The 26,223-nt window shown below is 40.5% G+C and overlaps 1 protein-coding gene across 4 annotated transcripts in view; it reads left to right on the top strand.

Annotated features, from left to right (window-relative positions):
- Positions 1–26,223, top strand: part of SLC38A1 (solute carrier family 38 member 1) — an 82,748-nt gene that overhangs the window by 7,701 nt on the left and 48,824 nt on the right. For 3 of the 4 annotated variants that reach the window (XM_049882906.1, XM_049882905.1, XM_049882907.1), the window contains exons 2-4: positions 12,509–12,720; positions 23,410–23,485; positions 23,764–23,879. In XM_049882906.1, coding sequence (XP_049738863.1) covers positions 12,599–12,720; positions 23,410–23,485; positions 23,764–23,879 — 314 coding nt within the window. In that variant the 5' untranslated portion in view covers positions 12,509–12,598. The other variant, XM_049882908.1, reaches the window with a different exon arrangement.

Genomic DNA, 26,223 nt, shown 5'->3' with positions numbered 1-26,223 from the left:
CCACTGCACCACCAATCCCATCCCACGTTAATGAAATCAGACTCTGCCAGAAGTGTGCCCTTTATTATTGTTACTTTCTTAAAGCTCCCCAGGTGATCCTTATGTGTAGTCAGAGCTCTAAATCATCTATTTGAAAGAGTGTGCACAAGCCCATTTTCCTATTTTTGAGGGTGTCGCATTAAGAAACAGTGTATAGAATTATAAATTCAGAGAATTTTAGAACGAAGAGAGATCTTAGAGATCATCAGTTAATTGAACTGCCCCCTGGTGGTGTAGTGGTTAACAGCTCAGGCTGCTAACCAAAAGGTCAGCAGTTCTAATCCACCAGCTGCTTCTTAGATATCCTGTGGGGCAATTCTGCTCTGCCCTGTGCGATCACTATGAGTCGGAATTGACGCAAGGGCGACAGGGTTAGTTTGGTTATTTTAAGGTGGAGGAGCCCTGGTGACGTAGTGGTTACGTGCTCGGCTGCTAACTGCAAGGTTGGCAGTTTGAACCCACCAGCCGCTGTGTGGGAAGAAAATGTGGCAGCCTGCTTGCATAAAGATTACAGCCTTGGAAACCCTATGGGGCAATTCTACTCTGTCCAATAGGGTCACTATGAGTGAGAATTGACTGTATGGTAATGAGCCTGATTTGGGGTTTCTTTTTTTTTATTTTAAGGCAAGGAAACTGAGGCCTGAGAAAAGAAAGCGATAGTTCAAGGACTGTAACTATTAATTGGTATTGAATTATAAAGTGTCTTTTTATTTTTTCTTTTCAAATAAAGGCATATTTTAAAATGAGTCTTTCATAAACGACCCTCTTTACATGCACCACTTCACGATGCTTTAAAATTCTCCTTATTTTTGTTTTTCCTATTTTGTTGGAAGTTGTCATTGTGAGAAAAAAAAAAATTCCTATCGAGTGGACTCTGACTCACGACAACCCCATGTGTATCAGAGTAGGGCCGTGCTCCATAGGATTTTGAATGGCTGATTTTTCAGAAGCAGATCTCCAGGCCTTTCTTCTGAAGTCCCTCTGGGTGGACTCAAACCTCCAACCTTTTGGTTAGCAGCTGAATGCATTAACCGTTTGCACCACTCTGGGACTCTGTCATAGCTTAGCTAAGGCTTAAAAACAAACAACAAAACTCCCATTTATTGTTTTTAGTTTAATAGTCCTTGATTAGAAATATCATAAGAGCAAAAACATGTATGTGCAAAGAAAAAGAATTATTTCAAAGGCTGAATGAAGTATTCTCAATGCTGTAAGTTTTTAGTAATTATTTAAATCTATTAACTTTCAGTTCATGAGAAAAAATTTTAATTTTTTTCGTACACTATTCAGATAGACTCACCGTTCTAGTTAAATTAAGCTTCAAATGTATTTGTGTTTTAATGTGATATACAGTCTACACTCCTGTATCCAGAGTTACAGCTTGACTTAATTAACTTCCGGAGTTTATCTGTATTTTTTGCCTTAGAGGAATCCGAGTTGTTTCTGAGCGTCTACATACGGATAGGAAAATTTCCAGACAACATAGGCTGGGCATATTGCTAACAGACATTTAAAGATTCATATGGGAAATTGAGGAAACCCTGGTAGTGTAGTGGTTAAGTGCTACAGCCGCTAACCAAAGGGTCAGCAGTTCGAATCCGCCAGGCGCTCCTTGGAAACTCTATGGGGCAGTTCTACTCTGTCCTATAGGGTCGCTATGAGTCGGAATTGACTCGATGGCGCTGGGTTTGGTTTTGGTTTGGATGGAAAATTGAACAGGGTTCTCAGAACGGGGAATTATGGAGGGGTAGGAGGGCTGCTATGAGTCGCTCATAGAGTCGGCTCAATGGCAACAGGTTTGGTTTAGGAACAAGTGAGGAGTCCTGGTGGTGCAGTGGTTAGGAGCTCCCCTGCCAACCTAAAGGTCGGCAGTTCAAATCTACCAGCTGCTCCTTGGAAACCTTATGAGGCAGTTCTACTCCGTCCTATAGGGTCACTATGAATTGGAATCAACTCAACAGCAACAGGTTTTTTTTTTTTTTTTCTATTTTTTAGGAGCAAGTGAAGGAGTTGTGGTGGCACCGTGGTTAAACACTCGGCTGCTAACCGAAATTTTGGCGGTTCGAACCCCCAGCAGTTCGAATCCACCCCCCCCCGCCCCCCACCAGCATCTCTGTGGGAGAAAGACCTGAGGATCTGCTTGCATAAAGATTACAGCCTAGAAAACCCTATGGGGGCAGTTTGACTCTGTCGCCGGAGGTGGCTATGAGTCAGAATTGACTTGGTGGCACCTAACAACGACAACAGGAGCAAGTGTTGGGATATGGTGAACAGGATAGGATGTAGTGGGCCGTCTGTCCAAGGAAGTTAGCAGCTCATCCCACGGCCCCAAGCAGAGATGGACGGTAGTCATCCCCCGGTGGCTTCATTTAACACAGAGTTTCTCTCCTTCAGCATTACTGACACTTTCGGCCAGACAACTCTTTGTGGTGGGGGGCTATCCTGTGCTTTGTAGGATGTTTAGCAGTATTCCTGGCCTCTACATCCCAGATGCCAGCAGCACTCCCTCATTTGTGACAACCAAAAAATGTCTCCAGACATTGCCAAATGTCCCCTGGGAGTTAAAATTGTCTCTGGTTGAGAACCATTGCTTGAATACATCTGTTTCTCTGATCATGCCAGGAACTCATAAATATTCCAGGCACAGTGGTCAGAATATCAATGATAAATAACTTCCATTTATATAGTACTGTCATGGATTGAATTGTGTCCCCCAAAAACGTGGCAACTTGGTTAGGCCGTGATTCCCAGAATTGTGTGGCCTCCATTTTGTGATTGTAATTTTATGTTAAATAGGATTAGGGTGGGGTTGTAACTCCCTTACCCAGGTCACATGCCTGATCCAATGTAAAGGGAGTTTCCCTGGTGAGTGGCCTGCATTACCTTTTATCTCTCAAGAGATAAAAAGGAAAGGGAAGCAAGCAGAGAGGGGGACCTCATACCACCAAGAAAGCAGTGCTGGGAGCAGAGCGGGTCCTTTGGACCCGGGGTCCCTGCATAGAGAACCTCTTAGTCCAGGGGCAGATTGATGAGAAGGCCGACAGAGAGAGATAGCCTTCCCCTGGAGCTAATGCCCTGAATTTGGACTTTTAGCCTACTTTACGGCAAAGAAATAAATTTTTCTTTGTTAAAGCCATCCACTTGTGGTATTTCTGTTATAGTAGCAGTAGGTGACTAAGACAAGTACTTTATAGTTTTAAATGTATTTTCACATTAATCCCAACAAGCCCAGATCAGATATAAAAGAAATAAGGTAGCTGGCTTAGTGAAAACGGTGAGGTGGGACTATACATGGTGCTTCCTTTTTGTTCCCATTTTTGTTCTGTTTTTCTGGGGGATCACTCAGGGACGGATTACCCAATAAGCAAGGTACTCACGGGTGGTGAAATCCATGTGAAACTGTGTACTACAGTTTAGTAAGTAAACGCAAGTAAGCCCGTGTGTACTTTGCTTATTTGGTAATCTGTCCCTCGGGTCACTAAATATTTGCCTGTAGACAGATGATCATAGTTCCCTTTCTGAATTTAGTCATCATGATGATTGTTAACACATATTTACTATCATCAGGTGCTAGGGGGAGCCCTGGTGGCACAGTGGTTAAGCGCTCGGCTGCCAACGGAAAGGTCTGGGTTCGAACTCATCAGCCACTCCAGGGGAGGAAGATGTGATATTCGGCTTCTGTGAAAATTACAGGCTTGGAAACCCTGTGGGGCAGCCTTACTCTGTCCTATAGGGGCACTATGAGTTGGAATAGATTAGATGGTAATGGGTTATGTGCTAGGGAGCGATGAGGTTTGTGGTCCCTATCCTGAAGGAGTTGAAGTTGTAATTAGAAAGAAGGATAACTACATAAAAAGGGGGTTAAATAGAAGAGAACTCTCGTTATAAGCCAATGAGCATCTATACAAAGGAGTGCCTGGGTGGTGCAAATGGTTAAGCACTCAGTTGCTAACCTACTAGCTGGTGGTTTGAATCCATCCAGAGGTGCCTCAGAAGACAGGCCTGGTGAACTACTTCTGAAAAATCAGGCATTGAAAACCCTGCAGAGCACAGTTCTACTCTGACACACATGGGGCCACCATAAGCCTGAACTGACTTGATGGCAACTGGCAGTCTGTACAAAGTGCTGAGAGAGTTCATCACAAGCCACAGACTGGTTGCTGTAGAAGGGCCTCACAGAGGAGGCTGGCTTGAGGTTCAGTAAAGCGTGCAAGCAGGTAAACTGGCTTTGAAAAAAAAGTGTCACAGGGATGGGCTTGATGGGACAGTAAGGTAAGTGTGTTCAGGGCCCGGGGAGTGGTGTGAACAGAGCAGAGAACTGCGTAAGAGTAGATTTGTTTCAACACTGGAAGGTTCAGATGGTATGTAGTGGGAGAGAAAATTAAAGAATAATTATGAGCAATCTGGGCTTTGAATGCGAGTTTCCAGAAGTTAGGCCTCGTCTTGTAGACATTAAGGACAGTTGATGATTGCCAAGCGGGGAAGGGGAATGTGCAAGACTGGGGTTTTCAGGAAGAACTTGCACCTGTAGATGGGAGAAGGCATGAAGCAGTGGATAGCGAGCAACCGTGGCAAAGTCATGGTTGAGGCAGTGGGAACTGAAAGGAACCAGAGGATAGGAAGGGATGTTATGAAAGAATGCTGACAGGAACTGGTGACTGTAGATAGGAGGTGGGGTTAAAGTGGCTCTGGATTTCAAGTCTGCGTGACGAGGAGAATGAATGTTATCTTGAACAGAAATAGAAAAGCCGGCCTGTGGGGTCACACGATGTGTTCAGTTTCAGGTATGTGGAGTTTGAGGTAACAGCAAACATCTGCAGAGGGGTCCAGCTGGGAGCTGGAGTCTGAAAAGAATTTTTATGGAAATTTTTCTGAGCAGGAAGGAACTTGAGGGATCATCTGTCCCTCCAGCCTTCTCATCTTACAGATGAAGAAACGTGACATGTTAAGTGACATGATCATTACTGAGTAGTATTTATGAGGGTGAGCCTATTTCATAATGCAAAGGAATTCTAGTTTTGTGAAATGGAAAAGACTGGGGGAAAAAGATCTGAAAGATGCCCTGTGGGATCTAGCCTGACATTGCAGGCTAGAAACCCTAAAAAAGAAAGAATAGGGAGCGTGTGGAGCAGCAAGAGTGGGGGGCCGAAGAGCTACCCCTACACTGAGGGCGGGAGGAGGAAGGTGAGCTAGCAGAGATACTGAGATGCAGCACTTGGGAGGATTCAGCGAGGAGCAAGATGATGGAGATCAGTAAATAGTGCTCTATACTGTGGACGGAATCAAAGAGAATGAGGACTGAGAAAAGGCCACTTGCTTTGATTAAGGGTGGTGGAAATGGGTGACGCACTCAGCTTCTAACTGAAAGACTTGTGGTTGAGGTTCACCCAGAGGTGCCTCAGAAGAAAGGCTTGGTGATCTACTTCCAAAAAATTGAAAACCCTATGGAGCACAGTTCTCTGACACATGTGGGGTTGCCACGAGTTGGGATCGAGGCACAGCCCCTGGTTTAGGAGTAACAGCAACTGTAGTAACAAGAGTTTACAAGAGGCAGGCCGGCACAGTTCTGAGTGTTGCACATAGACCAAGTGGATGAGTATAATGACAGTATGAGGTGGGCATTACATTATCTTCGTTTTACAGATGAGAAATTCGAGGCCAAAAAAAGTAACCTGCTTGCCAGTGTCACATAGCTTCTAAGGGCTGGAGCCAGAATGTGCTTGTCTCAAGGAGTGATGAGGACAGGAGCAAGTAGTTAAGAGATGGTAAAGTCAGAAAGGGATGGTAGTTCGAGGTTCTAGACAAGGTTACTTTCCAGATAAGAATCTCTGAGAGTGGTTGACAAAGGCCAGGGGAGTCAGTAGAGAGAAAGTGATGACACAGGTCCTAGAGGGTGTGAGACACCAGCACCAGTTCACGGTGAATCTTGGGTGGGAGGAGAGACAAACAGCTTTTCTTTCGAGATTGCCTACTGGCTCCAGCCTTTTCACTACCAAAGGCTGTTTTTATCCTTTCCCATCTCCTGAGGACCCCCTGTTTTCAAACATTTGGGTATCAACTTTAAGTTTTTATTTTAATGGAAGTGTCATTTATTTAGAGTTCAGTGTTCAGGTCTTAAGTATATGGTTAATGAGTGTTGACTGCCCACTTTTATATGTTAATTCATTACCCATTTTGATTAATAAAGATATATAAAATTGCCATGCCAATCAGAGCCTAGGATTATCGCATCAAGTTAATAAATTCTAGCCTAAAGAAAGGACACCTGACATTTTAGTTAACCTGTTTAGCCTGTTTAAGGACTTTTGAAATAAAGAAAATCAACTCATAGATCCATATTATTACCATCTCAGAGTCCCGCTATCCAGGGACCCCAGGTGGGTAACCAGGGTCAGTCAGTCATGGGAGGAGATGGCCAGGAAGAATAGGACCGTCACTGGTCTTAGACTCAACGTTTTCTCAAAACGACTGACCTCACCATCATAATTGATACACAGGAGTTGAGAGGCATGATCTTATTTATTAATTCTTCAAAATAAAAACCCAATAATCAGTCATAACAAATTTTAAAATTAAATGTTTGTGACTGGTTATTTAGTGATATTAAAGAATTATTTATTGATTCATTTTTTAGTTTGATAGTGATATTGTTTTTAAAATGAGTTCTTAACTTTAGAGATATTTGCTGAAGTATTTACAGATGACTTAGCCGAGATCTGTTTCAGAATAACTCTAGGTGAGAGTGGGGGTAAAAATTCGACAAGATTGGCCCAAATTGATAAATTTTAAAGCTGGTTCTTGGAGGCTCATCAGACTATCCTATCTACTTTTATATGTGTTTAAAATTTCCCATAATAAAGAATTTTAAAGGAAGGAAAAAATAAAATTAAGACTATTTGTCAGTCAGGGTTCAGTTGCATATAACAAAGATTTTTCTCTTTATTGTAAGTAAAAGGGATTTACTACAGGGAATTAAGTACCTATAAAGTTGTTGGAAATGCTGGTAGAGCAGGCTGTAGGCTGGGTCTCTGGGGATGATTATCAGAACAATGTCAACCAACTTTGGCTGCTAAGGGAGCTGCTCCTCGTGCCGCCTCAGGAAGCCAGGAAATCTGGAACCATTGTCTCAACTGCATGCTTCAACAGTGCAACACTTGAGCCAACCAAATCTGTGATCAGGAATCCATAGCTACAGTTGTTAGCTCCAGTACCACCTGCCATGCCTGGTAGAACTGGGCCAGCAAAATGGACACTGTGCTACTACCATCATTGCTCTCTGCACCAGTGGTGTTACTAAGGGGGTGTAGGGGTACGGACCACACTGGGTGACACTGTGAGAGGGAGCGACACCAAAATGACTGTCTATAAAATTTTTGTGCAGTGTTTCAGCAGCTATTTATTTTTTTTTTATAAAAAATATCCCTGTAGTTATAACAAAAACATTTTTCATAAGCTCAACTTTTGGAAACCCTGGTGGCGTAGTGGTTAAGTGCTATGGCTGCTAACCAAAGGGTTGGCAGTTTGAATCCGCCAGGCGCTCCTTGGAAACTCTACGGGGCAGTTCTACTCTGTCCTATAGGGTCACTATGAGTCGGAATCGACTCGACAGCACTGGGTTTAGTTTTGGTTTTTGTAATGCCCTGTGGTCAAAGCTGTCATCATTACCTAGTTACAGTGACAATTTGAAATGGGGTTGTTTTCGTCAGTATGTGCTATAAACTCATGCTGTTGTTTTTGTTGGTCGCTGATTTTGTCAAACTTTCTGGTATTTTAGCTACAATATTGTGGTAATTAGAATTTGTGAACTATATCAATAACTTTTTTGAGAATGAAGTTTTAAAAGGAGAAAAAAAAACACATAAGTAAAAAAAAAATAATTACTAGGAATTCTGTGGAAACCCTGGTGGCATAGTGGTTAAGAGCTATGGCTGCTAACCAAAGGGTCAGTAGTTTGAATTTACCAGGTGCTCCTCTGAAACTGTATGGGGCAGTTCTACTCTGTTCCACTATGAGTTGGAATTGACTGTATGATGTGGGATGACTGTATGGATTCTGTATGGCCTGGTATGGAAGGAAGTCCGTTGAGGGGGCGGGGTTCACACCATGAGTTAGTGACACCAATCCTAGTGACACCACTGCTCTGTACTTAGCTGAGTTCTGAATTTAGAGCTTTCAAGAGTGCATCTGATTGGTGGAACCTAAATCATAACTGGAACTGGAACTGCAAAGGGGTCTGGGCAATGTAGTTTTCAACTTTCCAGCCTCTGTAGACATAGACTAGAAAAAGGTGAGACCAAATATTGAGAGAATCAATCTTTTGAAACCATCACAAAGTATACCAGTAATTGAAATTGTATCTTGTTTATGTTACAATATATTCTTTAGTTTTTTCTCTTTAGAATCTTTTTAATCAGCTTGTACTAGACCTAAAATATCTTACTTTCTATTACTCAAGAACATGTGCCTTGCTCATTCTGTGTAAGCCAGGTTCATCTGAATGGTCATATGAGGTTATTCTTCACACATTTGGCCTCCATGTCTTTGTCTGTGCTGGTCCCAGTACAAGTAATGCCTTCCCTTTCTGCCAGTCTAAATCCTAGCTATTTTTAATGACACAACTCAAGCCCCACCTCTTTATGAAAACGTTGCCTGATTTCTCCAGGTTCCATTTATTTCTCCTATTTGTTTGTTGGTTTGCTTATGGTCCCTGAAATCTTTCTGGGCTTCTTTTGCCCTGTAGTTTAGTCTCTACCGTGCCAATGTTTTTTGGTATACTATCTTTTTATATGAGATGGTCTTGCTTGCTTAAATAGACTTTATACAATTTGACGCCAGACAAGTTTCTTCATATACCCTCTCCTTTAATATAAAACACCACACAGAGTATAAAGTTTATATATTTTACATTAGTACATCGGTAAAGCATATCAATAAGTGTCCCAAGATAATAAAGCTTGTCTTAAATACCTCACAGAGTTGTGACAAGATCAGATATGTTCTATTGCTGTTTAAACTGTAATTTATAACAATCTATAAATGTTGAAAGATAGTAGATTCTTGGGTTTACATCAAGATCTTTATACTATGACGCAGTCACCTTTTAATTAATTTTATAGTCCTGTAATCACTTCTATCTTTCATTTAAAAGATAATTCTTTGTTTCTTGAACTCAACCTGAAATTTCTGCCCTTATGCTTTTGACCATGGTCTCCTTCCACTGAGAAGTCTCAGCTCAGGCCCCATTTCCATATGTCAATCTCCTATTCACCACGAAGCCTGAATCTCTAGCAATAAAGGGTTGGATGTCAATTTATGACACAATTAAGCAGTTAAGAAAGCATGAGCAGTGATGGTGTAGACTCATGTTTTATGGCATAACTCATCTTAGGAGACGATATCTTGCTAATTGAAGAAAAGTGTGTTTTTAAAACTTTATGTTTGGTATAATTTTCATCTTTGTAAGTGGACTCAAACATATCAATGATCATGACTATGCACAGGACCAGGCGACATTTTGCTCTATTATACATAAGGTCATCCTGAGTCAGAGCTGACTTGACGGCACCTAACAACAACAACAACAAATGTGTGCATGTTTTTTATTTGTACTCGTCCATTCATTTAACAGGTATTTATTGAGTGTCTACTTTGTGCCCTGTGCTGTATCTACGTACATAGAAAATACCTGGAAGATCATACCCCAATACATATGGAGTGATCATCTCTGCTTGCTGACATAACAGGGACCTTTTTGAATTTTTACTTGTCTTCTCCTCCATTTGCAAAATTGCATTTTCTAATTTTTCTGTCAAAAGACCTATATTATTAATAAAGAACTTACATTATTTTTAAAAACACTTCTTCAAAATGCTTATAATATAATGCTACATGGAAAAAGAAGGTTAAAAACAGTCTGAAATCCCAATGTTAAATACAAGGAGGAGGGGGGAGAAGGGAAAAAGGAGGGAAAGGGAGAGAGAACAGGAAAGAAAAGAAGGAGGGAAGGAGAAAATACATCAAAATCTAACAGTGGCCCATTTTGAGTGGTGGGATTCTTATACACTGACTGTTCTAAATATCCTACGGTGAACTTCTATTAGTTTTAGAATCAGGAAAAAATTAAAAATAACCTTTTCAAGGTCTAGTCCAAGTGTGACTTTTCTATGACGCTACTTCAGATTCCTGAATTTTACCCTTTTATCTTTTTGTCACCTAGCATTCAGTAAACATATGGTAAATTGAATTGATAATATTTTCCAAGTGTGACCTCCCCCTTAGTGACAGGTGCCACTAACTGTGAATTTTCCCCCTCATTTTCCAGTTTTCATTTTCAAGAAAAAGTTTGGTTTCAGATAGGTTACCTCCTAACAATAAAAATGTATTCTATATGATTAACTTGGTATTTGCCTAATGCTAAATTTTAGTGGCCAGAACTTCCTGAATTCTTTTTATTCTTCCCTCTTTTTGTCCAGTGCTCTAAATGACTAGTTATATAGATGTTGTATTTGTATACACACATGCTCATGAACACACTCAAGTGTATCTATTTGATATGAAACATAAAACTCAAGCAGTCAACTCCGGAGCTATTATTACTCAACCCTTCCTCTCCTCAGAAAACTTTTGTCCGGTGTCCTATTTCTTACCAGTTTGTTGAGAGAAAAGGACTCCTTATCCCAAACTGGAAACACCATCTACAGAATCTTAACTTTCTTCTAGACCTGTAGTATATGTCAGCAGTCTCTGAGGAAGCTATAGAAGTGGAAGTCAGTGTGACAGGACTTTTAGAAATTACCCAGTGGGCAGCTTTCATCAAAGAGGGCTGAGGAATGACAGCAAGGGGCAACTATTTTAATGCATTTCAACTTTCGCAAAATAAATACAGATTTTCAAACATTCTGCCATGTGGAGGCACTAAAAAACAAGTAGAGGTGGGCCAATCTCTGACATTACCACCTGGCTGCCAAGCTGGCCTGAGACCAGGCGTCATGGGGCTCAAACCTCCCCCATTCTGGCTTCCTGCCTTCCAAGAAAGGCTCCGCCCTGCCGGAAAGACGAGGTTCCTGGAACCTGAGGTATCAGAAGGTATTTATGTTGTGGAAATGTTAAAAAGAGTCCTAGAGCCAGGGGACTTTCATTCTAGATAGGAGGCTGTATGAATAAAAAGGAATAAGGTACAGCCCAGCTGTGGGGAAAAGGAGAATTCCTGAAAAAGTATCATTCTAGGGGACTTTCTATGGGTCCTTAAAGTATCGATTAGCAAAGTGCTTCCTGAGGACACACTAGAGTGCTTAGATGGGCATATTGGAGTTTTGACTCTTCACTATATTAACCAAAACCAAATCTGTTGCTGTCAAGTCAGTTCTGACTCAAGACGACCTCATGAGTTACAGAGTAGAACTGAGCCCCACAGGGTGCTCTTGGCCGTAAAGAAGCAGATTGCCAGGCCTTTCTTCCATGGTGCTGCTGGGTGGTTTTCAACCACCAACCTTTGGATAGTAGTCTGCACCACCTGGGGACCTTCTTCACTATGTTACGGTCATCTTATGGAATTCAGGATCAGATAAAATATCAAAAACGTAGTCCGAGGGGTTTAGAAATATAAAAGAATCTTGACATTCTGCTTCATCCCATCATCTCACTGAGAGTATCTTGGTGAGGTTCCCATGCCTTTACAGTCCTTGCTTCTGACATTGCGTGTGCCTGTTACCCCCTGCTTATTGACTTGTGATACTGTGTGTCTGAAACTCCTTTTTTCCTTTATATACTATTGGTGACCCCTCAGAAAGTTAAACTCTAGTGATCCATGTGGGGGGAAATGTACACTTTGGAAGTCTTTTGTTTCTGATGAGGACGTGTAGTAGCAGTTGGATTAACCCAAATCCCTTGAGTGTGATTTTTTTTTAGCTCCCTAATTCCCTGACATGGAGTGATCTCCTTGAAGAGATTGATTTAATCTCTTGCAGTTGATGGATAAACTGTTTGCTACATTTCAAAACACCAATTTTCATGTGCTGGTTGACCTACCAGGTTGGGTAGTCGGTGCCTTATGATGTCACTTATTGAGGATTTGCGTTTTCATTAAGCCGAGATTTCTAAAGCAGAAGGGCTTTTTGTGTCTGTGTGGTCTTTACCCAGCTAGAGATGCGCCCTGTGCTCTGACACATTAAAATAACTGTACCGCTTTCATTCTAAACATACTGTTCCAAGTAAAGAATGTCTACATTGTCCGCAGCAGGCATGGTATTCCTGTAAATGTGACCATAAAGATTATGGACATGGCTCACTTTACAGTTTAAAAGGGAGGAAATTTGTTGAAAGGCATAAAACTTGATGTGCTACGATTGCGTCGATGCATTTTTTATCAAGTAGCAAAATGTAAACATTGCATTATAAGTACATTAATCATTTGTTTACTTGTAATAGTTTTTTGTTATTTTTAATTATTTTTCATTTTATTGTATTCTAGGTGTGTCATATTGTTGCTGCTATCTACTTGTAAATATACTCGGAACACAAGAATTTGGACCAATTTGTTGAGTACAGATACTTCCTAAACATGATGCATTTCAAAAGCGGACTCGAATTAACTGAATTGCAAAACATGACAGTGCCCGAGGATGATAACGTTAGCAATGATTCCAATGAGTTCACCGAAGTAGAAAATGGTCAGATAAATAGGTGAGTGTTTTTCCACTAACACTTTCTACCCGTTGAACGAAATGGCTCTAAAGAATTATTCTGATTTTCAGTTATTCTCTTGAATTATTCATTGCTAAAATTATGCTCCATTTGAAGATATCATTTGAATTTCTTATGTGACATCTGTTGGGCATAGTCTGCAATAGCAGATGAAGCAAATAGGAAAGTAATTTATTCATCTTTTCAAATCTTTCAATTGCGTGTAATAAAAATGTATAAACACATTGGACCCCAACCAGCCCTAACTTTTCAAAGGCTCTGTGCTTACGGATCAGACAGACTGGGAATTTCACTGCGTCCCACATCCAAATGCATACTACAGTCATCTGACTTTGCCCACTTTTCAATCAAGCAGTGGTTACAGTCACAGTGGCCAGCGTTCCTGTGGTAAAACTATAAATACATCAGTACAAAAATCATTCATAATGTGAATTTTAAATAACAATAATAGCATTTGAGCTCAAATGGCTTTATTTCATATAATCAGTATATGAAAGAGAAAAACAAGAAACGATCCCATGAATGAGAGGAGAAGCAGGAAGAAGTAGAGGCAGGTGAGAAGGGCGCTGGCCTGGAAGCTCAGCCACTACCTGTGACCTTGGGCAAGTCCTTCCAACTCTTGGCTTCTGTGTTTCCTAATTTATAAGAGTAGGACCAAATGTCTTTTATACTTCCTTCCAGCTCAAAAAGAATCTCTGACTTGGGGCATTCTCTGATCTGCTGGTTTTATAGTTGCTTGATGTGGAGCCTGGAGTCCTTGGGTAGTGCACATGGTTAGCACACTTGGCTGATAATCCAAAGGTTGGAATTTCAAGTCCATGCTGAGGCACCTCAGAAGAAAGGCCTGGCAATTTACTTCTAAAAAATCAGCCATCGAAATCCCGATGGAGCACATTTCTATTCTGACACACATGGGTCACCATGAGTTGGAGCCTACTAGACAGCAACTAACAACAACAGCGGGAAGCCCTCCTTCTTTGGAGTTAGTAGCGCAGCTTGTTTAAAGCATACCCGTTGCCTTTGAGTCAATTCTGACTCATAGTGACCCTATGGGACAGAGTACAACTGCCCCATAGGGCTTCCAAGGAGCAGCTGGTAGATTTGAACTGCTGACCTTTTGATCAGCAGCGGAGCTCTTAACCACTGTGCCACCAGGGCTGCTGTATAAAGCACGAGGCCTCCTAAAAGGCCAGGAGAAGAGAGTGGGTTATAGAGGATACTTATCAGAACACCAATACCTTGAGTGATCAGAAGGAACTGGGGGGAGGGGGGAGATAAGAGCATTGTATCACCTAACTGGGCATTTCCCTGGAGATCATTTCTGATCTGCTGTACATTCTGATATAGTGTGTAATTGAAAGCCCAGCCTAGGACCTAGCTGCCATCGTTGACATACTCTGAAACTGTGGCCCTTGCCTCTCCTCCTTTTTCCCTCTGCTAAATGTTTTTAGAGGTTAAGTCCCCAACTCACTTTTCCTTACTATCCCCCAAGGGGTGTTTACTATGTGAGGTGATGTTTCTTATTATTGACTCAAGTTTACTTGTTTTACCTTTTCTGGGTAATTATTGATAACATCTACCATTTGAGTGCCAAGTATTTTACATTTATTATCCTTTATCCTTATAACCATCATGTAAAAGGTATTCTTTTGCACATGAGGACAATTCAAAAATTCACTTTACAGATGAGAAAACTGAGGCTCAGAGAAATAACTTGCCCAAACAAAACAAAACAAAAAACCAAACCCATTGCTGTCCAGTCAATTTTGTCTAAAACTGATGTCTTTCTCTTCTACCCTACTGCCTCCAATTGTAATAAGGTTTGGTGGAAAAGCTGGTTTTAATCGTTGTAATGAGCTGCCATTTGACACTCTGTACTCCTGGTGAGTTCTATAATCACTACTGACCTCCACTTGGGGAGGAACGCATTTTAACCATTAACTTACTTAGGGAATTGTGGTTTTATAACAAAGCTTCGTTCTGAAAGCAATGCAAACCTCAGCGGCCTTAAAATGAAAGTCTGTTACAATATCCAGTTTAGAATCTGAGTTCAATTTAAAAAGTTTTGATTATTAGAAATATTGAATTATTACTTAATAATTTAAATAAGTAATTAGCACTTAGGAGCCCTGGTGGTGCAGTGGTTAAGGCACTCAGCTGCTAACCAAAAGGTCGGCAGTTCGAACCCACCAGGTGCTCTGCAGGAGAAAGATGTGGCAGTCTGCTTCCGTGAATATGTACATAGAAACACTATGGGGCAGTTCTACTCTGTCCTACGTGATCACTATGAGTTGGAATTGACTCTGTAACAGTGAGTTTGGTTTGGTTTGGTTTGGTTTGGTTTGGTTTGGTTTGGTTTAGTAGTAGGTGGAAGGAACACTGTTCTCATACCTGACTTGGGCACCTTCCTGATGAGCTGAGTTCCCCGTAGACTATGACCAAGGCTATGAGCTGGTTCAGATGGAGAGCGGTTGGGTGATGACCACTTGCTTTGGGGAATTTGGTTCCACTGTTGCAAATGCAGTGTGGTGCCTTTATTTCTTTCTTTATTTTATCTCCCCTCCTTCACTGACATGGTTCATGAATCTTCATTTCTGGCTCTGAAACAAAATTTAAAACAGCATATGATAGCACCAAGTAAATAAAGGTAAATAAAAATCAAAAAAGACTCCTGCCCTGTTTTATTTAAGGTTCCTACAGATTGATCAAGGACCCCTGGTGGTACAGTGGCTAAGGTGCTCAGCTGCTAACCAGAAGGTTGGCGTTTCAGAACCAACTGCTCTGCAGGAGAAGGACACTCCAGTCTGCCGCCTAGGAAACCCTATGAAGAAGTTCTACTCTGTCCTATAGGGTAGCTATGAATCAGGATCGACTCCAGGGCTGCAGCTTTTTTTTTTTTTTTTTTTAATAGGTTGACCTGGCTTAATTTATTGGACTATTTTAGTGGTCCATGATTCTTGTGAAGCCACACCTAAACCTCCCCACCTCTTGCAGCTTGCTCATATTCCGAGGAGGAAAGTAGGCCCAATTACAGGAGTCGAAGGTAACTACCCCCCAAAACAGTGAACATCTAGGTAACAGTGCCTCTTTTTAGGAAGCTAGAGAAAATGTTGAAGACAAGACAGGATGGACCATTGATCTCTGATTACCTGGCACCGAGGTGGTAGCTTTTCCTGTAAACCCCTCACCAGGACAATATAAAAATAATCTCTTTTTAAATTTGGTTAAAAATAGAGTAGAACCATTTGGGTCTTAAGACACCTCTGCCCTTATTCTAGTTCAGTTGGTTTATTTCATGCCCTAAGTTTTCAGTTGTAGACAGTCACAGAAACCTATACTTGGAAAAGCAAAACCTTTCACAGCGTCCACAAGACCAGAGCGGCTGATGTTTTAATGCACATACGAAGCACCTGGAAACCTTAAGATGCAATTCTGACTGAATAGGTCTGAGATGGGGCCTGCGCTTCTGATTTCTAGCAAGCTCCAAGTGATGATACTCATATTGCTAACCTATGGACTGTACACTTTAAGTAGCAAGCTCTAGATTCTTTCTCTAGAGTGAGCTTCTGGAGTGAAGGGACTGGCTTTATCATCTTTATATCCCTTTTATCTATCATACCTATCATAATGCCTGGTACAGGTGCTAAAACTCTTGGGTTTTAAAACCTTGGGCAAGTTACTTTATTTCTCTGGACATTGTAAAATATTTGTGGAGTGATTGAGAGAGAGGGACAGAGAGAGAGAGAGAGATGGAAGCTAAACTCATGGCTTTGGATTTAGACTTATTTTGAATCCAAGTTCTGTCAATAGCTAGCTATGTGGTCTTGTGCACTGAGGCTCAGTACCATCTCTGTAAGACAGGGATAATAATACCTTACTTCGTGGGATCCTTGGGGAGTGCTAAATGGAATACTGCTTGTAGGTTAAGAACTCAGGCCCTGCAGTCAGGCCTGCTTAGGTTCAAATCCTGGCTCAACAGCTTAGTTACTAATAATGTAACTTAGGCAAGTTACTTAATTCCATGTTAAGTGCTTGGCACAGTGTCTGGCAATAATAAGCCTCTTAGGATAAGAAGAGTCTATATTGATAAAAAGTACATCCTTTTTTCTTTGGCACCACTCTTTTCTTTCCACCCCAACAAGCAAAACCATCACTTTAGGTTTTGTATGCTTGCTGATTATTGTTACCTTAAATTTGGTAAAATATTAGATTATCCTAGGTGTATCTGGGTAAATATTCATATATTTTAATGTTTATTGTCTATTTTTCTTATCCCTACATATAGTTACTGTTGTCATAACCCAGGAAGCATCTAACAGAATTTGAGAGTCTTTCAGAAATAATTGTTTTTAAAAGAATTTGGGTCAACTCTTGTTACTACACCCTGCATCAGACTTTTTGTTTGTCTTTGTATTATCAGAGCTTATGTATTGAATTTTTATCATTTGGGAATGGAAAGGCCTTGAAAAATTACCCTTTCTCTTCTCCTTATATGTTTTATACACCTTAGGAAAGAAGATTGCATAACTTTATCCTCTATTCAATTGCCAAGTAAAAAATTCTTTCCTTGCTTGAATTATTCCTGTTGCAATTAAAATCTCTTTTCTCCTATTTTCAGTAGTTTGTCCACCAAATAAAGCTTTGCTTATGTCTCAGCCTTCTCTTATTGTTAAATGTCTGCCATTTCTTTAATTCTTTCTTTTCATATGTTTCCTAGTCCCTTTCTTACTTGCTTCTCTCCTCCCATTCTCTTTTCCTTTTTTATAGCATGTTAGAACTTCAGAGAAGACTAGGAAAGGTCATTTAAGTTTTCTTTTGCATTATGAATCATTGAATGAACCTGACTGCTAGAGGTTAAAAAAAGATTATATGTAAAACCCATCGTTAATTGGATTGTTGGTGGTAGTATTGTTGATTTATTTCTGGTTTAAAAAACCAGCTCTATATCGTTCACCTGCCTCCACATAGCGCCTCAGCATAACACCTACATCTTTTTGTTGTTGTTGTTGTAGTAAATATATAACACAACATTTCCCAATTCATCATTTTTATATGTTCAATTCAGTGACACTGATTACATTAACTGTATCATGTGGCCATCACCACTGTCCATTGCCAAGTTTTTCATCAGTGTAAACAGATACTTAATGCGTCCTACGCAATGACTCCCCTTTTCCACCTCCCTTTCACTCCTGATAACCACTAGTAAACTTTGTTCTCTATACACTCTTCTAGGTTTTTCATATAAGTGGGATCGTACAGTATTTTTCCTTTAGCTACATCGTTTTTGAGGCTTTGTCTATTCAGGGTCACCAAGTCAGCCATTGTTGGTTTTTGTCTTGTTTTGTTTCATTCACAAAGCAATTGGCTACCTAATGGCTGATCAAATTCTGTTTTGTAAGTTCAGATAGACCCAGGTAAAACTTGTTTTTCATAATGCTTTTACCATCTAGAGACCACATATCAAAAACACCTTCTCTTCCCTTAGCACATTTTCAAGTCAGTGAAGAGATATTTTAAGTCAAAATCTTTGTCAGAGGTTGGTGCTTCCTAATGAGCAATCATATTTTAAAAAATGGTGAGATAACTAAATTTGAGATAAGCTGCTTGACCTAGTTGTTTTGAAACTGACTTTCCCATTACAAAAAGGCTGGTTCATTTAAAAACAAAGTTTATCAGAATATAAAGCAAAGATTTAAAGACCTAAAAGAAGAAAAAGTTGAAATACCATAAAGAGAATAAAAAGGTTCCCTTTAAATACTTTATTCTTACTTAGCTATGTTTCCCTGCAACCTAATCTACTAATTCCTAAATAAACCAAAGCCAAACCAGCTACCATCAAGTCAGTTGTGTTTCAGAGCAGAACTGATCTCCTTAGGATTTTCAGTGGCCATGACTTTTAGATTACCAAGACATTCTTCCAAGACACCTGAGTGGATTTGAACCATGAACCTTTCAGTTAGTAGCCAAGCCTTTAGCTTTTTACACCACCCAGGGACTTGTAATTCCTAAATTGTTGTTGTTAGGTGCTGTCAAGCCTGTTTTCGACTCATAGGGACCCACTGTCAAAGAGTAGAACTGCCCCATAGGGGGTTTTCTACACTGTAATCTTTACAGGAGCAGATCACCTGGTCTTTTCTCCTGCAGAGGTGCTGGGTGGGTTCAAACCGCCAACCTTTCAGTTAGCAGCTGAGCACTTAACCATTGCACCACCGAGGCTTCTGATTCCTAAATAAAAAAAACCAAACCCATTGCTGTCGAGTTGATTACCACTCATAGCGACCCTCAGGACAGAGTAGAACTGTCCCATAGGGTTTCCAAGGAGCAGCTGATGGATTCGAACTGCCGACCTTTTGGTTAGCAGCCAAGCTCTTAACCACTGCGCCACCAGGAGATGCATATTTAGTTCATTGAGGGTTGCTCTGATTTGCTAACACATGGATGCATGCACGTAACAAGGAGCTGAGAGACAGCCCTGCACTAACATTCGGGATGCACGATGCATTTGGCAGCACAGTGTACGCTACAGAATAGGTAGTAGGTCACAGTTAGAAGAACATACATAGTTCAATCCAGAGTATCAGAAGACCCGTGGAAGATGAGGGCTTTGAACCAACGGGAAGGAACTGGCTAAGAGGAGGATGGGGGTCTTCCAAGGGAAGGCTGGATTCCCACTGTCACGTTTTTTTCAGTCTCTACTCTCAGGATGAAGGAGCCCAGGTGGTGCAGTGATTAAGCACTCACCTGCAGACTGAAGGGTCAGTGGTTTGAACCTGCTGTCTCCTCCAAGGGAGAAAGATGTAGCAGTCTGCTTCAGTAAAGATTACGTCTTTGGAAACCGTATGGGGCAGTTCCACTCTGTCCTGTAGGAATGGGCGCTGTGAGTCAGAATGGACTCCATGGCAGTGGGTTTGGTTTACTCTCAGGACACACTGGTCTTTTCTCAGTCCTACCCCCTCTTACGAGGGTCATCTTGAGGAGCAAGGGGAGCTAAGATAGAAACATTGAGGCAGAATCAAATTAAGCAGAACCTAGAATTATGGGGTGAGGTATTTGTACTTGAAACTTACTCAGTGGAAGAGCCAGAGAAGATTTTGGAGGAAAACCTATTAAGTCTTGCTGCAGAAGGTAGACCAGAAGAAGCAGAATCAGGGAAGCACTTGACAAAGTGTTTTAATATACTTTTAAATGGTTACTCCTTAAAACAGCTCTGCAAGTCAGTGCCATTATTCTTGTTCCAAGAAGTTCCACAGGAAATAGCTGGCCATCACACAGGGGCCTTATTCTTCAGTCTCACAGCTTTTGGCCCTGCTGAATGCTCTCCCTCCCATGTCACAGCGCCCGTATCCCTGGCTTATCTGCTCTCCAGTCCTCTGCCACTAATTCTGAGAAGTGCCACCTGGCCTGGAATTAGATCTGCCAGTACTGGGCAGTTTATTGATGTTTTGCTTGATTTGTTCAAAAATGTTCAGACTCTTCCCTTAATTTAAAAACAATTGCAATCCACTTTAGAAAACAAGTCCCTCCACAAGAATGGCAAGCAGGGACTTGTTAGATAAAGATTTGGTAGACTTGAGTCAGTTATTAAAATTTTTTCTTGTTAGCAGCCATTGAGTCAGCCCCTAACTCGTGGCAACCTCGTGCACAACGGAATTGGACTGTTGTGATCTATAGGTTTTCATTGGCTAATTTTCAGAAGTATATCACCAGGCCATTTTTCCTGGTCCGTCTTAGTCTAGAAATATTAGAATTAGTCTGATAATGTAGTTTATTATAAAGCAACACTTTATTATGAGTCAATCTCACTTGAGAAAGTCAGGCACCTAGTTTTCCTTGGCTGTGCGTGACAGAGAAGGCTGCTTTCTCCTGCCCCTCTCTAGCCAGACCTGTGAACCTCAACTCTGTGGAAAGATTTAAAATGCTAAGGAGCACCCCTGAGGTCATCTTGTAGCCAAATAACAGATTGGCTCAAAAAATAATGAATAACTACCATGCTCCTTTAAAAAATCACCTATATGAGATCAAACAGCCAACAATTAACTTTAAAATGAAGGTGAGACTGTAAGGGGGCAGGGAAACTAGATTAATGGAAATGGAACAACGAGAATGAAAATAAGAATGTTCACGCATTGTGAAGAATGTAACCTATGTCACTGAACAACTTGTGTAGAAATCGTTGAATGGGAACCTAAACTGCTGTGTAAACCTTCACTGAAAGCACAACGAAATATTATTTAAAAAACGTTAAGGGCAAAAGAAGGGCCAAGCCAGTCATTAGCAACAATGATATTAAACAGCCAGAGTTGTTCTCCAAAGATACTGCGTTCATTATGTCATTCTCTTGCTAAGAACCTGCAGTCCTGTTTCTCAGGCCTCTGCCTTTGTTTCCTCTGACTAATGTCTCCCCCTCTCCCATAATGTTTTGTTTTTTTTTTTCCTTCTCCTCTGGATGCCTTCTCTCATCTTAATTTTGCACAGCATGACATTCATAAGCTAGTGCTGGCTGGTGTGGTCTCTCCTCAGCTGGAGTGTCAGCTCCTGCATGTCAGGAGACCAAGATTTTCTTCCACTTTCTTCCATCCCTCGCGATGGTAGACAGGTCCGAGTCAACACAGGTGCTGAACGGAATGAACTGCGGCTTGTGTTGCTTACTTACACCTTCTACCCAGTGCTGGTCTCAAAGCTCGTTGTAGGCGTATTGCCTGTCTTTAGCTTATCCTGCGGTAAATAACACAAACTTTGAGAAGCAATGCCAGGGAGATGATTAAAGATGAAATAAGTAAATAAATGAAACCAACATCAATGATACGTTTCTTTAAAAATTGTTTTATTTTATTTTCAATATTTTTTATTGTTACAGATAACGTAACATTTGCCAATTCCATATTTTTCACGTGTACAGTTCATTGACACCAATTGCATCCATCACGTTGCACAATCATTACCAATATCGCTGCCAAATTTTCCACCGTTCACAAGTGTGTGAAAATATAATGTACAGTTTGAAGATAATGCTTCTTTAGAATAGTCCAGTTCCAATGGTTTTACATTTATTAATGAAAAGTTCACTGTGATTGGTTTTTACCATGACCAGCTAACTGAACGTCCAGACCTAAAAGAGCTAAAAAAAACTCTCCTAACATGTCTCCCTAGCCCATGCAACAGTTTGCCCTCTGAGTGGAATTTTTTTTTAATTAGGAATTTATGCCACAAAGTTCTGATCTTAATATTGAATATACCTGATGGTCCTTATAGCATTTTGAAGGAGCCCTGGGGGCACAGTGGTTAACGTGCTCGGCTACTAACTGAGAGGTCAGCGGTTCAAACCCACCAGCCACTCTGTGGAAGAAATGCCTGGCAATCTGCTCCCATAAAGATTACAGCCTAGGAAACCTGATGGGGCAGTTCTGCTCTGTCCTGTAGGGTCACCATGAGTCAGAATCAACTCAGTGGCACCCAGCAACAACAGCGGCAACCAAAAGAAAAAAAACCAAACCCACTGCCATCGGGTCGATTCTGACTCATAGCGACCCTACAGGACAGAGTAGAACTTCCCCATAGAGTTTCCAAGGAGCGCCTGGCGGATTCCAACTGCTGACCTCTTGGTTAGCAGCCATAGCACTTAGCCACTACGCCACCAGGGTTTCCAACAGCAGCAACAGGTCATTTGAATTCCTAGTTCTGTGTATTCACACATAGTTTACTTCACCCCACCTGTCTGAATCTTTCCTACCCTAACGCAAGTCCCACTTCCCCCACGAACAGTAATGACTAACAAGACATCTGTTGCCCTTACTCTGTGCCAGGTGCTGTATTGATGCTTTATGTGTGCTTTCTTATTTAAATGAGATTATGTAATAGTGTTACTCCCATTTCACAGATAAGGAAACAGAGGTAGCTTGCACAGACCCTCAGAGCTAGTGAGAACTTGAACTGAAGTTCTAAATCCCATGCTTTCTTAAAAATCCTGGCTCTGCCCTTAACGATAAACCACACCCATACTTTCCTAGGCTGAACTATAGCCTAGGGTCTGCATCACTTATTATAGGCCCCATAACTCCCCCTGTCACCTGACCCAGTGACATGCAGATAGCAGGTGCTGAATGAATGTTTGAAGGTCAAACAGTTGCTTCTCTTTTACAGGGGAGAGGGAATTCCTATTTACAAATTTTGTACTCCAAGAATATGAGCTTAGAAGGAGCTCTGCCTTCAGTCTTCTTTTAAATGCCAGCTTTATAGTACTCTTGACACTGTCTACTTTTCCAAATGGAGAAAAAGCTCAAAGTTAACTTACATCGTATGCAGTTTTAACTTATCATTAAAATGACTTGAAATGTGTAACTCTTTTTGACTTACTGTTGTCTTTCTTTGCATCTCGAGCCGAACAGCTATTATCTGCATTGTTTTGCTCTAGACAGAGTGAGGGATATAAAAATGAATGAGGCAAAAGTACCTGCCAATATAGCTTATTTGGAAAAACAGATATGGAGACAACTAATTAATACTGGGGGAAAAAAGTAGAGAGGTTCGAATAAGGCTGTAAAGGCTTAGGGAACAGATTGTTAACTTTTTATGTGTACTATGTTTTGGTAAGTAATAAATCATAGTCATGATGTTAAGCTTCAAATCATTGTCATGAGGTTAAATGTATTATACATGTCTTTACAGCAAGTTTATTTCTGATCGTGAAAGTAGAAGAAGTCTCACAAACAGCCATTTGGAAAAAAAGAAATGTGATGAATATGTAAGTGTCATTATAATAAAGTATGCCTGTTTTTTTAAATCGCTAAATGGGGACAGATGTTTTTAATTCATTTGGCACAGGACCAAAGCATAAATGCCTATATTCACCAGGATATTCTTCATATGATACGTAGTTTCTCCTGAAACCCCATTAAAAAGACAACCAGACCACTAAGGAAGGATTTCTTGAATTTTTTCTGGAACAGTGTTTTAAAGGCTTTAGCTTGAGTTTTTGGGGGGACTATTTTGCTTAGTGTAAATGTTTGTTTCTTTGTTCAGATTCCAGGAACAACCTCCTTAGGCATGTCTGTTTTTAACCTAAGCAACGCCATTATGGGCAGTGGGATTTTGGGACTCGCCTTTGCCCTGGCAAACACGGGAATCCTACTTTTTCTGTGAGTGTTGACATTGAATTACTCTATTTTAAAACTGTTTTCTGTACATTTCTTTCTTATTATTGTGCTTTAGGTGATGTACATTTCTGTTATAAAAGAACTTGGAAATATTTTTTAATAGTTTTTATTCATTTTTATTTGTTTTACTACCTCGGTTAAGTTACTGGTACGTAATTTTATATTGTTAGTTTGATTGATTTTCTAGAATGCACCTAGTGCTTATAAGATAAAGGAAAAAGAAAATTATTTTATTAATCAAAAATACTGAAATAAACATTTGTGAAAAGGATTAAAACATTTGAAAATAGTGTTGTTGTTGTTGTTGTTGTTGTATTTGAGGGCTCTTTACCTGTCTGTCACTTTAAATCTCTGCTAAATGGTCAAAATATTAAGAGTATTTAACCCAGCCAGTCACCACTTTGGTATTTGGATTACTGTGGAGAACTTATTGTATCCAAAGGTAATTACAAATTTGTTTGGAACAAATATTCAAGGAGTATAGAAATATTCTGTGTTTTGAAGGTGAGAAATTAGCATTGTTTTCTCCTGAGATTCAATGAAAAGAAAAAGGGTGAAACTGTTGAATGAGAATTTCTGCAGATGTTCAGAGGGTTTATTTTTAGATGGAACAAAGTTAAGACAGATCATGGAATTTATACCAGGAAAATTCTCACCAAGCCCGATTCCCCTCTCTAAACTTACAAGAGTGGGGAACTTTAATTTATCGTTGAATTGAGCTGTGGTGCAGTGGCGTCGCTAGGGTTGGGGTCACATCCCACCACCCCATGAACCTCTTCCCATGTCCCTCTTCCCATGTCAGACCATAGAGAATCCTCAGTAATGCTTTTCGTACTAGTGTTCCTTGTTAATCATAATTCCCGTATATCACTCCTTCTTTTCCTTTAATTACTACTTCATTCTCAAAAAAGTTATTGATATAGGTTCACAAATGCTAATTACCACAGTATTGTAGCTAAAACACCAGAAAATTTGACAAAATCAACCGGGGTGGTTATTTCTGCGCAGCCCTTCTGTCTATATATACGTGTGTATGTATGTATATATCTTCAGCCACGTGCCAAGTTTTTTAGGGTAAAAAGACGGAGTTGGACAGCATATTTCTATGGCGATGTTTTGTGTGTCCGACTCTCTAAGGATACCCCGGGTGTCGCTTGGGTAGCTACTTTTCTGATTTTCAGTGCATTGAATGAGACATCTGAGTGTTAACCTCAACTCCTCTTCTTAATGTCTATGTAGTCTTAAACTAGTTTCCCAGCCACGCTGAGCTTCAATTTTTCATCTTCAAAACAAGGAAATTGCGCTAGAAAAATCTCAGAACTCTTTCAACCCCGAAAACCTTATGGTTATGTGATTATATTCAACCATCCCAAAGCTGGAAATGTTTTCAGTTCAGGAACGTGTATTACATTGATTTCTGTTTGTTTGTTTGTTATTATAATATATCAGGATATATGTTAACATAAAGAGTCAACTCTTTGATGATGATAATAACAGCTCTCTGTAGCTCATACTTTGTGCCAGGTACTGCTTACTCAGTATGTCTTATGCTGAATCCCTACCATTAAATGCGGTAGGTACTATTGTGAGTTTCCCCGTTTCACTGATAAGGGAACTAAGGCCTGGAGAGTGAACTTTTATTTTGGAATCTCACATTGTCATCATCCTGGAGATTCCCTTTACTTTTTTGTGCTAGAGTCCTTGTTTCCTGTATTCTGTGTATCTTTTTTTTTTTTTTTTTTGATTTACTGCCTTGCTTTTGTTGCTGAGAAAGGGTGAATGGAACAAAGTTTTTGAGATCTTACATGCCTGAAAATGTGTTTATTCCACCATCACCTTTGATTGGTGTCTTGATTATCTAGTGCCGCTATAACAGAAATACCACAAGTGGATGGCTTTAACAAAGAGAAGTTTATTCTCTCACGGTTTAGGAGGCTAGAAGTCCCAATTCAGGGTGCCCACTCCAGGGGAAGGCTTTCTTTCTCTGTCTGGTCTGGGGGAAGGTCCTTGCCATTAACCTTCCCTTGGTCTAGGGGCTTCTCCGTGTAGGAACCTCAGGTCCAAAGGATGTGCTCTGCTCCCATGCTGCTTTCTTGGTGGTATGAGGTCCCCTTGCCTCTCTTCTCGATTCTCTCTTTTATATCTCAAAAGAGATTGGCTTAAATTGTAGATTAATCTTGTAGATTGAGTCTATATAACTGCCACTAATCCCATCTCATTAACATCATAGAGATAGGATTTACAGCACATAGGAAAATCACATCAGATGACAAAATGATGAACAATCACACAATACTGGAAATCATGACCTTGCGAAATTGAGAGA

The sequence above is a fragment of the Elephas maximus genome, chromosome 4 (genome assembly GCF_024166365.1).
Source record: "Elephas maximus indicus isolate mEleMax1 chromosome 4, mEleMax1 primary haplotype, whole genome shotgun sequence".
NCBI classification, from domain to species: domain Eukaryota; kingdom Metazoa; phylum Chordata; class Mammalia; order Proboscidea; family Elephantidae; genus Elephas; species Elephas maximus.
This window is presented reverse-complemented; position numbering and strand designations above follow the sequence as displayed.